Source organism: Ylistrum balloti, unplaced genomic scaffold (genome assembly GCF_031769215.1).
Source record: "Ylistrum balloti isolate Yb309-2 unplaced genomic scaffold, AGI_CSIRO_Ybal_v1 Utg371030, whole genome shotgun sequence".
NCBI classification, from domain to species: domain Eukaryota; kingdom Metazoa; phylum Mollusca; class Bivalvia; order Pectinida; family Pectinidae; genus Ylistrum; species Ylistrum balloti.
The window spans coordinates 62,610-74,708 of record NW_026782572.1 but is presented as its reverse complement, the minus strand read 5'-3'; the positions used below and the strand labels follow the sequence as shown (position 1 = coordinate 74,708).

The window sequence follows — 12,099 nt, the reverse complement described above, 5'->3', positions numbered from 1 at the left end:
CAAAGGAAAGATTATTCAATTACTTTTTTCGATAGGGTAGCGAAGTTCTGAAAGTTGCAAAGGAAAGATAACTCACTATGCCATGGGGAGATAACTCATACATTTAACCAGAAAACCACAAAACATAGCAGATGATAACAAACTTTTCTGATGAACACAAGAAAGTGCTGGCCTGTTTTTCGAAATTGTGATGAAAATCCCACCTTCAAAATTGAAACAAAAATAGGGCTTATAATTAAAACGAAGTCAAATCAGTGATTTGAACTACTGTGAAATTTGTGATTTTACTGGAAATTGTATTTTTTAAAAAAAAAAGCCTTTTAAAGTTTTGTACATTTTCTTGTTCATCATAATAAATACTAGATGTACATCAATTTTATTTGTTTGAATTTTCTTTTAAATAATATATACATAAACTAAGAGCTTTAGGAATTTTATTTATCATCCAATCAAGTCAGAGATATCCATGTTGACCTGGAATTTCAAATTGAAAATTTGAACAAAATAAAAAAAAAAACATCTGTTAATAAAAAGAGATAAAAAATTATATGCATATTTGTTCATTGATGAAAAAAATAAATACTCATGTTATATCTGATATTTTCCACAGCTATAAAAGTACAATCCCGGACTCTCCTTATGATAAAAAGTAAAAAATCATAAATTTTTTATGATAAACTACAGAACTACACATTTTGAAAAAAAAAAAAAAAAAAAAACATCTGCTGCTCTAAAACAAAAGATTGTTTCCCCTTTTTCTTGTTCAAAGATTTTAAAGATTAAAAAGAACTCCACTCCAAACTTCCTCTGCAGAGACAGGTTTTAAAATGGTCAGACATTTTATATATAGATGAAGCAAGACTCAACAAAACATAGTTCAATCCAGTTCTGAGAAAACATTATTACTGGGTGTTAATGGGAAAACCAGATATAAGGGTTGTCAGGGTTGTTTTTAGGTCATTTTTTAAAACTAAGATTTGTAATTTTAAAGCCAAAGTTAAAAATATAATGTTTTATTTCAATAGTGATCTTAATTTTATGATAATTACCCTTTACATACACTTTTTCTTGCAAAACAAATGTGAAAAATGTTTCAAACAAAGAAGTCTTATCCATTACATTAAATAGTTAAGTATTACACACCTGGGTAACAAATCATATATTTAAAGTTAGCCAAGTGTTCAAACAAAAGAAAGATACTTTTTCTAAAATGAAAAATTTGATTCTTCATAGAATGTTTTTCAAATCTTACATTTCTAAGACTAGTTTCAGCTGCTGTAGCTTAGCTTTCTTCTCTGCTATTTCTGGATCTGATGATGATTGTTGCTCTGACAATAAAAATCGGGCGATGTCTAGAACCTCCTGGAGTTGTTTTGGTTTCTTAAGTTTTAAATGTCCATTCCGATAGCCATCATATTTCTTGAAGAGATCAAAGAATCTGTGAAAAAAGCGAAGAATGTTGCATAAGATACATGGGAATACTATACTCAACACAAAATCTGATGAATACAGATTGACAATATATGCACAATAAACTTGTGAAAATTGACATGTTCAAATAAAATTTTGTGTCTCTATGTTAATGTAAATACATGTAGTGTACAAATATGAGGTTAACAAGTGAGAGTGTTTAAGTATTAATGTTATCGTCCACTGTAAACAAAATACTTAAAATTACAACTATCTTATCCTGTGAGGCATTTATCAAAGAAACCTAGAGAGACTGATACATTCTCTCAGGATTCAATACTAACTTTTTGTGTTTGACCTCCATTTTCATTTTCTGTTTTGGTGTACGGTCACCATGTCTGATCACTGCTACAACTGTCCTCAGCTCCATCCTACAACACAAAGTATGGATGAAATAATGAAATTTCTGTTGTTAATAAAGTAATTACTGACAATGTCAAAAAATAATACAAGTGGTTTCTGTAAGATGCCTGAAAATAACTGATTACTGTAAATCACTTAGATTTCACTAAACCTTATTTCACAAATTCACCTCTACCAACATGTTCACAAATACATGATTTCATGAAAGCTGATCTAGAAATGACTTTGAATTTGCCAGCTTTTAGAGACATGAACTCCGGAAAGCTCATATATTGACAACTGATAGCCTCATATTGACCATTGGTGATTGACCTCTGACCTATAGCTGTATATTTAAATGACTTCTTTGTAAAGTTCTACTATCAGCAATATGGGGATGTCATTTTAAAGTACAGAGTTCTAAAGATGCAGGGTATAGTGTGTGACAATGACAGAATAACAAGGATGTCAGCATGACTTATTATTTTCCTACAAACATTTGAAACAAGAGATTTTAATTCAAGATTGTCTCTCCACATATATTAACACAAAAATAAATCTCTAGCAGAATATGTTATTTACAATAGATAAATACTGTGTTTACGTATGCATATTCTTAAAAGAGTTATACAGAAAGGTGGTCATAAATTCTTGGCAAAATGGCCAAAATTCGGGTCAGCACCAAACAGGAGATTCAGCTACGAAAAACTTATTTTTGTGGAATCTAAGAAGCTGTGACTGATTTTGTGATTTATACAATGAACTTAAACTGAGTCTGATGTGGTAGGGTCTACTTACATGGGGCCAGATGTGGGGATAACTTACATTGAATCTGATGTGGTAGGGTCTACTTACATGGGGCCAGATGTGGGGATAACTTACATTGAATCTGATGTGGTAGGGTCTACTTACATGGGGCCAGATGTGGGGATAACTTACATTGAATTTGATGTGATAGGGTCTACTTACATGGGGCCAGATGTGGGGATAACTTACATTGAATCTGATGTGGTAGGGTCTACTTACATGGGGCCAGATGTGGGGATAACTTACATTGAATTTGATGTGATAGGGTCTACTTACATGGGGCCAGATGTGGGGATAACTTACATTGAATCTGATGTGGTAGGGTCTAATTACATGGGGCCAGATGTGGGGATAACTTACACTGAGTCTGATGTGGTAGGGTTGAACTATTAAAAGTTAATATTTAAGTTAAATTAAACTATCCAAAACTGTATTCTACTAGACATAAATCAGACGTGTTGTCCAGAAGCCAGAACATACTTTCTGTTAATCTATCACACATGCCCGGTATACATTCGCTCCCGTGTTAATTACATAAGCTTACCATTACCGTCTAGCAGGACAGGTCAGCAAAACCTTAGCTTGTCGTAAACCACCTAATCTACCACTATGTGTGTGCATTAGACCATGTAAATAACTCATGTATTATCCACTTGTTGTTAGCAAATATGTAATATTAGATTATCAATGTCTACGAATTTTAGTATAAATACGACTAGGTTTCTAGCCAGTCGTCGAATCGGTTCCTGAAGGCATGTGAGTGTACCACCTCTCCATGTCTACACACAATAAATTTACATCAACCTAAACAGCGTTTGGATTTCTTCATCTCCACTCAACACTGCACCACTCTTCATTCTCAACAAAGAAGTTCACCCACTACACTTTATCGGACACCACATCGCTTTATTGGCGCTGTGACTTCACTTATTGGCACCGTGACACCACTTCACTTTATTGGTCCCGTGACTTCACTTTAGGGTCTACTTACATGGGGCCAGATGTGGGGATAACTTACACCGAGTCTGATGTGGTAGGGTCTACTTACATGGAGCCAGATGTGGTTGGGACAACAGGAATATCCTCTGGGGCTGCTCCTAAAACCCAAGGTATGTGTCTTTGTGGGGCAAGTGCACGCATTATCATTGTCCTGAAAACAGTTATATGATTATTTAAAAGTCCAAATATCAACCTTCTACTGTGCAAAGTGCTTGCATCTTATCCAAATATCAACCTTCTACTGTGCAAAGTGCTTGCATCTTATCCAAATATCAACCTTCTACTGTGCAAAGTGCTTGCATCTTATAAGAAATGAACTTAAGTATTGAAATATAAAATACAAACTCACGCAAAGTAATTTTCATTTGTATGACAAACAAATTAAGCATTTGAAAGATGGCAGAATGATATGTAATTACATAATTCTGAATATGTATGAATTTTCGTTGTGTGAGCTGTTACCTATGTCTGTTTGTCTAGTCCCATCCCATTCAGAATCAATGCCATATCTTCAGAAATATGAAAATGTTATAGTGTGTACCTTAATGAATTAGAAAATATCTGAAAGAAATTAATGACCCTGTTCTCATACATATCAGTATCCATGTTAGATTAATTTGCATAAGTTTTCAAATGTGAACTTTGACCTTTTAACCTTGACTGACGACAAGGTGTAGATGATAAGGAGTAGAATTTGATATCAAGATATTATGGGGTAAATATGAAGCAAATCTGTGTGAAGGTTCTGAAAATATCACATTGATTTTGAATAAGACAGGACAGACAGACAGACATGGGTAAAGTTATATGCCCTACCCCCCATAAAATGATGTAGGCATGAAAAGATTTCAATATTGAGCTACAAAAACTTACCCTAGTATTTTTGCGCAGTCATCATAATACTTGATTGAGTTTTTCACAAAGCTAAACCCGTTGACATCACAGACATAAGATTTGCCGCTGGCTCTGAGAAGATCGAAGCCACACACGTTTTGCTGTAAACAGAAAACCATAATCAGTCATAACAGATTGATCAATGAATTGGGACATCAGTGACCCCGGCTGACCTCTATCATTAACATGCTCTGTATTTCTAGATACTGTACCTTATCAGAAGATTTTTTTAATCAGTTTTTTCCTTTCTGGTTTAGTATAGGGCATTTTTACTTCAATAAGGGAAGAAAATTGGTAAAAAAGGGAAAGAAATTTTCAGGAGTAAACTACAATCTTTGGGAACTTGGGATAATGTAAAATAATTCCAATGGGGAATGGGACCCTTTATAAATGAAGGCCCTAAAACATGCTCAAGAAACGCTCTTTAAATCAACCTGTTAACTATGAATTTTCACTTATACATACTAAAGACAATTTTTTTATTTATCTTGCAACAAACTCAAGGGACAAACACATACCTCGTTAATGTCATGAAGTGGGCATTCTACATTTATATGAAAAAGTACTGGCTAATAAGACAAAACAAAAATAATTGTCAGTTTCTGGTAGCTCTCAATTATCTTATGTTTTGTTCCAATACTAAACTTTCTAAGATGATTTCCAAAAAAAAGATTGTTCAAGTCAAGATCTTTCTTCTATATAAGCCACATTAAATTATTTGTCAAAATAAGAAATTTTTGCCAAACTTCGTACCCTATTTTTTTCCAACATATTTTTTTTTTTTACCTACTAAAAACTAATACATATAACCTTATTACAAAGACATGGACTTGTTGTGGCATTCCATGTAGGATCCATCTCAGAATTTCTAATTATACTTATTAAGAAACAATGCAGTTCAAAGCAGAGATTTCATATAAATATTTTACCATGGCTGGTCCAACGGAACATTCAAAAAGTGAAATTGAGGGCGATATTATTTATCTATACCTTGAATGCCTGACATACTTTTCTAGTCTGTAAATATTTCAATATTTACCATGAATGCCTGACACACTTTTCTAGTCAGTAAAATATTTCAATATTTACCTTGAATGCCTGACACACTTTTCTAGTCTGTAAATATTTCAATATTTACCTTGAATGCCTGACATACTTTTCTAGTCTGTAAATATTTCAATATTTACCTTGAATGCCTGACACACTTTTCTAGTCAGTAAAATATTTCAATACTTACCTTGAATGCCTGACACACTTTTCTAGTCAGTAAAATATTTCAATACTTACCTTGAATGCCTGACACATTTTCTAGTCAGTAAAATATTGTAATCTTTACCTTGAATGCCTGACACACTTTTCTAGTCAGTAAAATATTGTAATATTTACCTTGAATGCCTGACACATTTTCTAGTCAGTAAAATATTGTAATACTTACCTTGAATGCCTGACACACTTTTCTAGTCAGTAAAATATTGTAATATTTACCTTGAATGCCTGACACACTTTTCTAGTCAGTAAAATATTTCAATACTTACCTTGAATGCCTGACACACTTTTCTAGTCAGTAAAATATTTCAATACTTACCTTGAATGCCTGACACACTTTTCTAGTCAGTAAAATATTTCAATACTTACCTTGAATGCCTGACACTATTTTCTAGTCAGTAAAATATTGTAATCTTTACCTTGAATGCCTGACACACTTTTCTAGTCAGTAAAATATTGTAATATTTACCTTGAATGCCTGACACATTTTCTAGTCAGTAAAATATTGTAATATTTACCTTGAATGCCTGACACATTTTCATATTGTAATATTTACCTTGAATGCCTGACACACTTTTCTAGTCAGTAAAATATTGTAATCTTTACCTTGAATGCCTGACACACTTTTCTAGTCAGTAAAATATTGTAATATTTACCTTGAATGCCTGACACACTTTTCTAGTCAGTAAAATATTGTAATCTATACCTTGAATGCCTGACACACTTTTCTAGTCAGTAAAATATTGTAATATTTACCTTGAATGCCTGACACACTTTTCTAGTCAGTAAAATATTGTAATACTTACCGTGAATGCCTGACACACTTTTCTAGTCAGTAAAATATTGTAATACTTACCGTGAATGCCTGACACACTTTTCTAGTCAGTAAAATATTGTAATCTATACCTTGAATGCCTGACACACTTTTCTAGTCAGTAAAATATTGTAATATTTACCTTGAATGCCTGACACACTTTTCTAGTCAGTAAAATATTGTAATACTTACCGTGAATGCCTGACACACTTTTCTAGTCAGTAAAATATTGTAATACTTACCGTGAATGCCTGACACACTTTTCTAGTCAGTAAAATATTGTAATATTTACCTTGAATGCCTGACACATTTTCTAGTCAGTAAAATATTGTAATCTATACCTTGAATGCCTGACACACTTTTCTAGTCAGTAAAATATTGTAATATTTACCGTGAATGCCTGACACACTTTTCTAGTCAGTAAAATATTGTAATACTTACCGTGAATGCCTGACACACTTTTCTAGTCAGTAAAATATTGTAATATTTACCTTGAATGCCTGACACATTTTCTAGTCAGTAAAATATTGTAATCTATACCTTGAATGCCTGACACACTTTTCTAGTCAGTAAAATATTGTAATATTTACCTTGAATGCCTGACACATTTTCTAGTCAGTAAAATATTGTAATATTTACCGTGAATGCCTGACACACTTTTCTAGTCAGTAAAATATTGTAATACTTACCGTGAATGCCTGACACACTTTTCTAGTCAGTAAAATATTTCAATATTTACCTTGAATGCCTGACACACTTTTCTAGTCAGTAAAATATTGTAATATTTACCTTGAATGCCTGACACACTTTTCTAGTCAGTAAAATATTGTAATATTTACCTTGAATGCCTGACACACTTTTCTAGTCAGTAAAATATTGTAATCTTTACCTTGAATGCCTGACACACTTTTCTAGTCAGTAAAATATTGTAATCTATACCTTGAATGCCTGACACACTTTTCTAGTCAGTAAAATATTGTAATATTTACCTTGAATGCCTGACACACTTTTCTAGTCAGTAAAATATTGTAATATTTACCTTGAATGCCTGACACACTTTTCTAGTCAGTAAAATATTGTAATCTATACCTTGAATGCCTGACACACTTTTCTAGTCTGTAAAATATTGTAATATTTACCTTGAATGCCTGACACATTTTCTAGTCAGTAAAATATTGTAATATTTACCGTGAATGCCTGACACACTTTTCTAGTCAGTAAAATATTGTAATACTTACCGTGAATGCCTGACACACTTTTCTAGTCAGTAAAATATTTCAATATTTACCTTGAATGCCTGACACACTTTTCTAGTCAGTAAAATATTGTAATATTTACCTTGAATGCCTGACACACTTTTCTAGTCAGTAAAATATTGTAATATTTACCTTGAATGCCTGACACACTTTTCTAGTCAGTAAAATATTGTAATCTTTACCTTGAATGCCTGACACACTTTTCTAGTCAGTAAAATATTGTAATCTATACCTTGAATGCCTGACACACTTTTCTAGTCAGTAAAATATTGTAATATTTACCTTGAATGCCTGACACACTTTTCTAGTCAGTAAAATATTGTAATATTTACCTTGAATGCCTGACACACTTTTCTAGTCAGTAAAATATTGTAATCTATACCTTGAATGCCTGACACACTTTTCTAGTCTGTAAAATATTGTAATATTTACCTTGAATGCCTGACACATTTTCTAGTCAGTAAAATATTGTAATATTTACCTTGAATGCCTGACACACTTTTCTAGTCTGTAAAATATTGTAATATTTACCTTGAATGCCTGACACATTTTCTAGTCAGTAAAATATTGTAATATTTACCTTGAATGCCTGACACACTTTTCTAGTCTGTATAATATTGTAATATTTACCTTGAATGCCTGACACATTTTCTAGTCTGTAAAATATTGTAATCTTTACCTTGAATGCCTGACACACTTTCCTGGCCAGGAGTTTTTCTTTAGCACTCAGAATCACTGGAAATCTCACTTCTTTGCCATCCTTATCTCGCTCTACTTTCCCGTCTAAAGCTGGTGACTTTCTCGCCTCAGCATGTGCATAATCAGGACCAACTGTATATACCTGTTAAGAATGTACATGTAACTAATGTAAACCTGCAATTATTATACACCTGTAATTAAAACTCCTGTAATTAATATACACTTCAAAACTCATGTAATTAACAAACACTTGTAATCAAAACACCTGCAGATTAATATTGACATTCAGAATGGCTGAGTAAATATGTCCAATAGAATTTCAACATACATTTTTCATAAGCCTTCAAAAGCCTCCCATATGACAACCAACCAGAAGCCTTCAAAACCTCAAATCAGCCAATCAGAAAGCTTTTAAAAAAATATTTAAATTCAATTTTTTTTGTATACCTGTTCCATTGTTCAACTGTTCAGCATATCTATGTTTATTTATTGAGTTTTAATGATAGACGACATTTATGATAAGATTGGAGCACTTTTTCCTTATAAAAAGTACATGACCTAAGGACTCCAAACTAAATCATTTTCCCATCTGTTGTTTCTATGCAATATATCAGTCTTTGGTATTGATGTTTTAGTGGAATAGCCCTAAATAAAACCTGGAGTCTTTGGTATGGATGTTTCAATGGAATAGCCCTAAACAAAACCTGGAGTCTTTGGTATTGATAATTCACTGGGATAGCCCTGACATAAGCTAACAACAACCTTCACATCTGTTCCATCTGTAGGCATGAAGTCCTCATAGATGTAGGAGCCGGTCTGTCGCACACGATTTACTTGGTAATAGGCACTGCTGCGGGGTCCAACCTACATCAGGGAAATTACAATTATTGTGAAATAAGTCATAAAATTGACTGTAATACAATGACAATGATATATTAACTGTGACAATAAAAAACAAGAGTATCAGTGAAACCGATGAAAGCTCCCCAAAAACAACTATATATGCCAAAGGGAGTTATGGTTCTTGTATAAAGCACTTCTTCTTATCCAGATCTATATACCTATATAGTTTCATACTGATACCTCATATAGTTTTTGTGATCTCCTCCAGACAAAATTATGACAGATGGATGGACAAATGAACCAAGAAATGGATGGACGGAAGGACAGAGCAACAACTATATGATATCCCTTTTCTGCCCTTGAAATACAACCCTGGGAAGCGCATACATATCTGTAATTAACAGCAGCTTATGTAAATTCTAAATTTCCCCTCACCTTCCTAAACAGTCGCTGACTTCCTCCACCAGCTGCCACAGGAAAGTAGATATATACATTGTGGTCCTCAGCAGACACAGGCTTCTCCACGAACGGTTTGTGAAACACAACACCATTCACCTCTATACAGTCCTCTGCATCGGTGTACTGACCTGGACACAACAAAGACAATACTAGCATATCTAATTGACATTAAACACATTACACCTGGTAAAATACTCAAATTTATTATCTCTATGAAAAGTGAACCAATTCTTTATTGCTTCTGTATACAGATGTGACCAGTTTGACCGAGACTGTTTGTTTATGAAATAAGGACTGACCTTCTGATCTACAAACCTGTATGAGTCAGTGGGTGATCTAATACCTTTTCCCATCAATTCATGGAATGATCTACCAGGTACTTTATTTTCTGAGTTTTAAGATACACAGATATATAGGCCACAGAGCCATTTTCTACCCTGTCACATAGGTCAAATTCAGTTACAACACCATGTTCATACTTACAAGTTCATCCAGATTAATGCCCGCCATGTTACATTAACTGAAGTGTGGATGAATCTGCTTGTCTGCACAAAGTAACAATCCCCTGGTAAAATCTATCTGTGATCAATGAATAAGACTTACATTTGGCTGTTCCATTTCCCTCCCTGTTTAGTATGGCATATCTAGGATGAATGATACCTTCTGCTTCCAACTTTTCATAGACCAATCTCCTGTAGAACAAGAAATAAAACACTGTTCATAGACCAATCTCCTGTAGAACAAGAAATAAAACACTGTTCATAGACCAATCTCCTGTAGAACAAGAAATAAAACACTGTTCATAGACCAATCTCCTGTAGAACAAGAAATAAAACACTTCATAGACCAATCTCCTGTAGAACAAGAAATAAAACACTGTTCATAGACCAATCTCCTGTAGAACAAGAAATAAAACACTTCATAGACCAATCTCCTGTAGAACAAGAAATAAAACACTGTTCATAGACCAATCTCCTGTAGAACAAGAAATAAAACACTTCATAGACCAATCTCCTGTAGAACAAGAAATAAAACACTGTTCATAGACCAATCTCCTGTAGAACAAGAAATAAAACACTTCATAGACCAATCTCCTGTAGAACAAGAAATAAAACACTTCATAGACCAATCTCCTGTAGAACAAGAAATAAAACACTGTTCATAGACCAATCTCCTGTAGAACAAGAAATAAAACACTTCATAGACCAATCTCCTGTAGAACAAGAAATAAAACACTGTTCATAGACCAATCTCCTGTAGAACAAGAAATAAAACACTTCATAGACCAATCTCCTGTAGAACAAGAAATAAAACACTGTTCATAGACCAATCTCCTGTAGAACAAGAAATAAAACACTGTTCATAGACCAATCTCCTGTAGAACAAGAAATAAAACACTTCATAGACCAATCTCCTGTAGAACAAGAAATAAAACACTTCATAGACCAATCTCCTGTAGAACAAGAAATAAAACACTGTTCATAGACCAATCTCCTGTAGAACAAGAAATAAAACACTGTTCATAGACCAATCTCCTGTAGAACAAGAAATAAAACACTTCATAGACCAATCTCCTGTAGAACAAGAAATAAAACACTGTTCATAGACCAATCTCCTGTAGAACAAGAAATAAAACACTGTTCATAGACCAATCTCCTGTAGAACAAGAAATAAAACACTGTTCATAGACCAATCTCCTGTAGAACAAGAAATAAAACACTTCATAGACCAATCTCCTGTAGAACAAGAAATAAAACACTGTTCATAGACCAATCTCCTGTAGAACAAGAAATAAAACACTGTTCATAGACCAATCTCCTGTAGAACAAGAAATAAAACACTTCATAGACCAATCTCCTGTAGAACAAGAAATAAAACACTGTTCATAGACCAATCTCCTGTAGAACAAGAAATAAAACACTGTTCATAGACCAATCTCCTGTAGAACAAGAAATAAAACACTGTTCATAGACCAATCTCCTGTAGAACAAGAAATAAAACACTGTTCATAGACCAATCTCCTGTAGAACAAGAAATAAAACACTTCATAGACCAATCTCCTGTAGAACAAGAAATAAAACACTTCATAGACCAATCTCCTGTAGAACAAGAAATAAAACACTGTTCATAGACCAATCTCCTGTAGAACAAGAAATAAAACACTTCATAGACCAATCTCCTGTAGAACAAGAAATAAAACACTGTTCATAGACCAATCTCCTGTAGAACAAGAAATAAAACACTTCATAG

General features: G+C 33.4%; 1 protein-coding gene across 3 annotated transcripts in view; it reads right to left on the bottom strand.

The window, feature by feature from the left end:
* LOC132560189 (inositol hexakisphosphate and diphosphoinositol-pentakisphosphate kinase 2-like) overlaps positions 1-12,099 on the bottom strand; it is a 72,065-nt gene that overhangs the window by 56,195 nt on the left and 3,771 nt on the right. For all 3 annotated transcript variants that reach the window (XM_060224838.1, XM_060224840.1, XM_060224839.1), the window contains exons 4-12: positions 10,453-10,541; positions 9,826-9,977; positions 9,310-9,411; positions 8,528-8,689; positions 4,492-4,613; positions 3,668-3,769; positions 1,755-1,841; positions 1,253-1,438; positions 144-203 (exon numbers count right to left, since the gene is read on the bottom strand). In XM_060224838.1, coding sequence (XP_060080821.1) covers positions 144-203; positions 1,253-1,438; positions 1,755-1,841; positions 3,668-3,769; positions 4,492-4,613; positions 8,528-8,689; positions 9,310-9,411; positions 9,826-9,977; positions 10,453-10,541 — 1,062 coding nt within the window. The remainder of the gene's footprint in view (positions 1-143; positions 204-1,252; positions 1,439-1,754; positions 1,842-3,667; positions 3,770-4,491; positions 4,614-8,527; positions 8,690-9,309; positions 9,412-9,825; positions 9,978-10,452; positions 10,542-12,099) is intronic.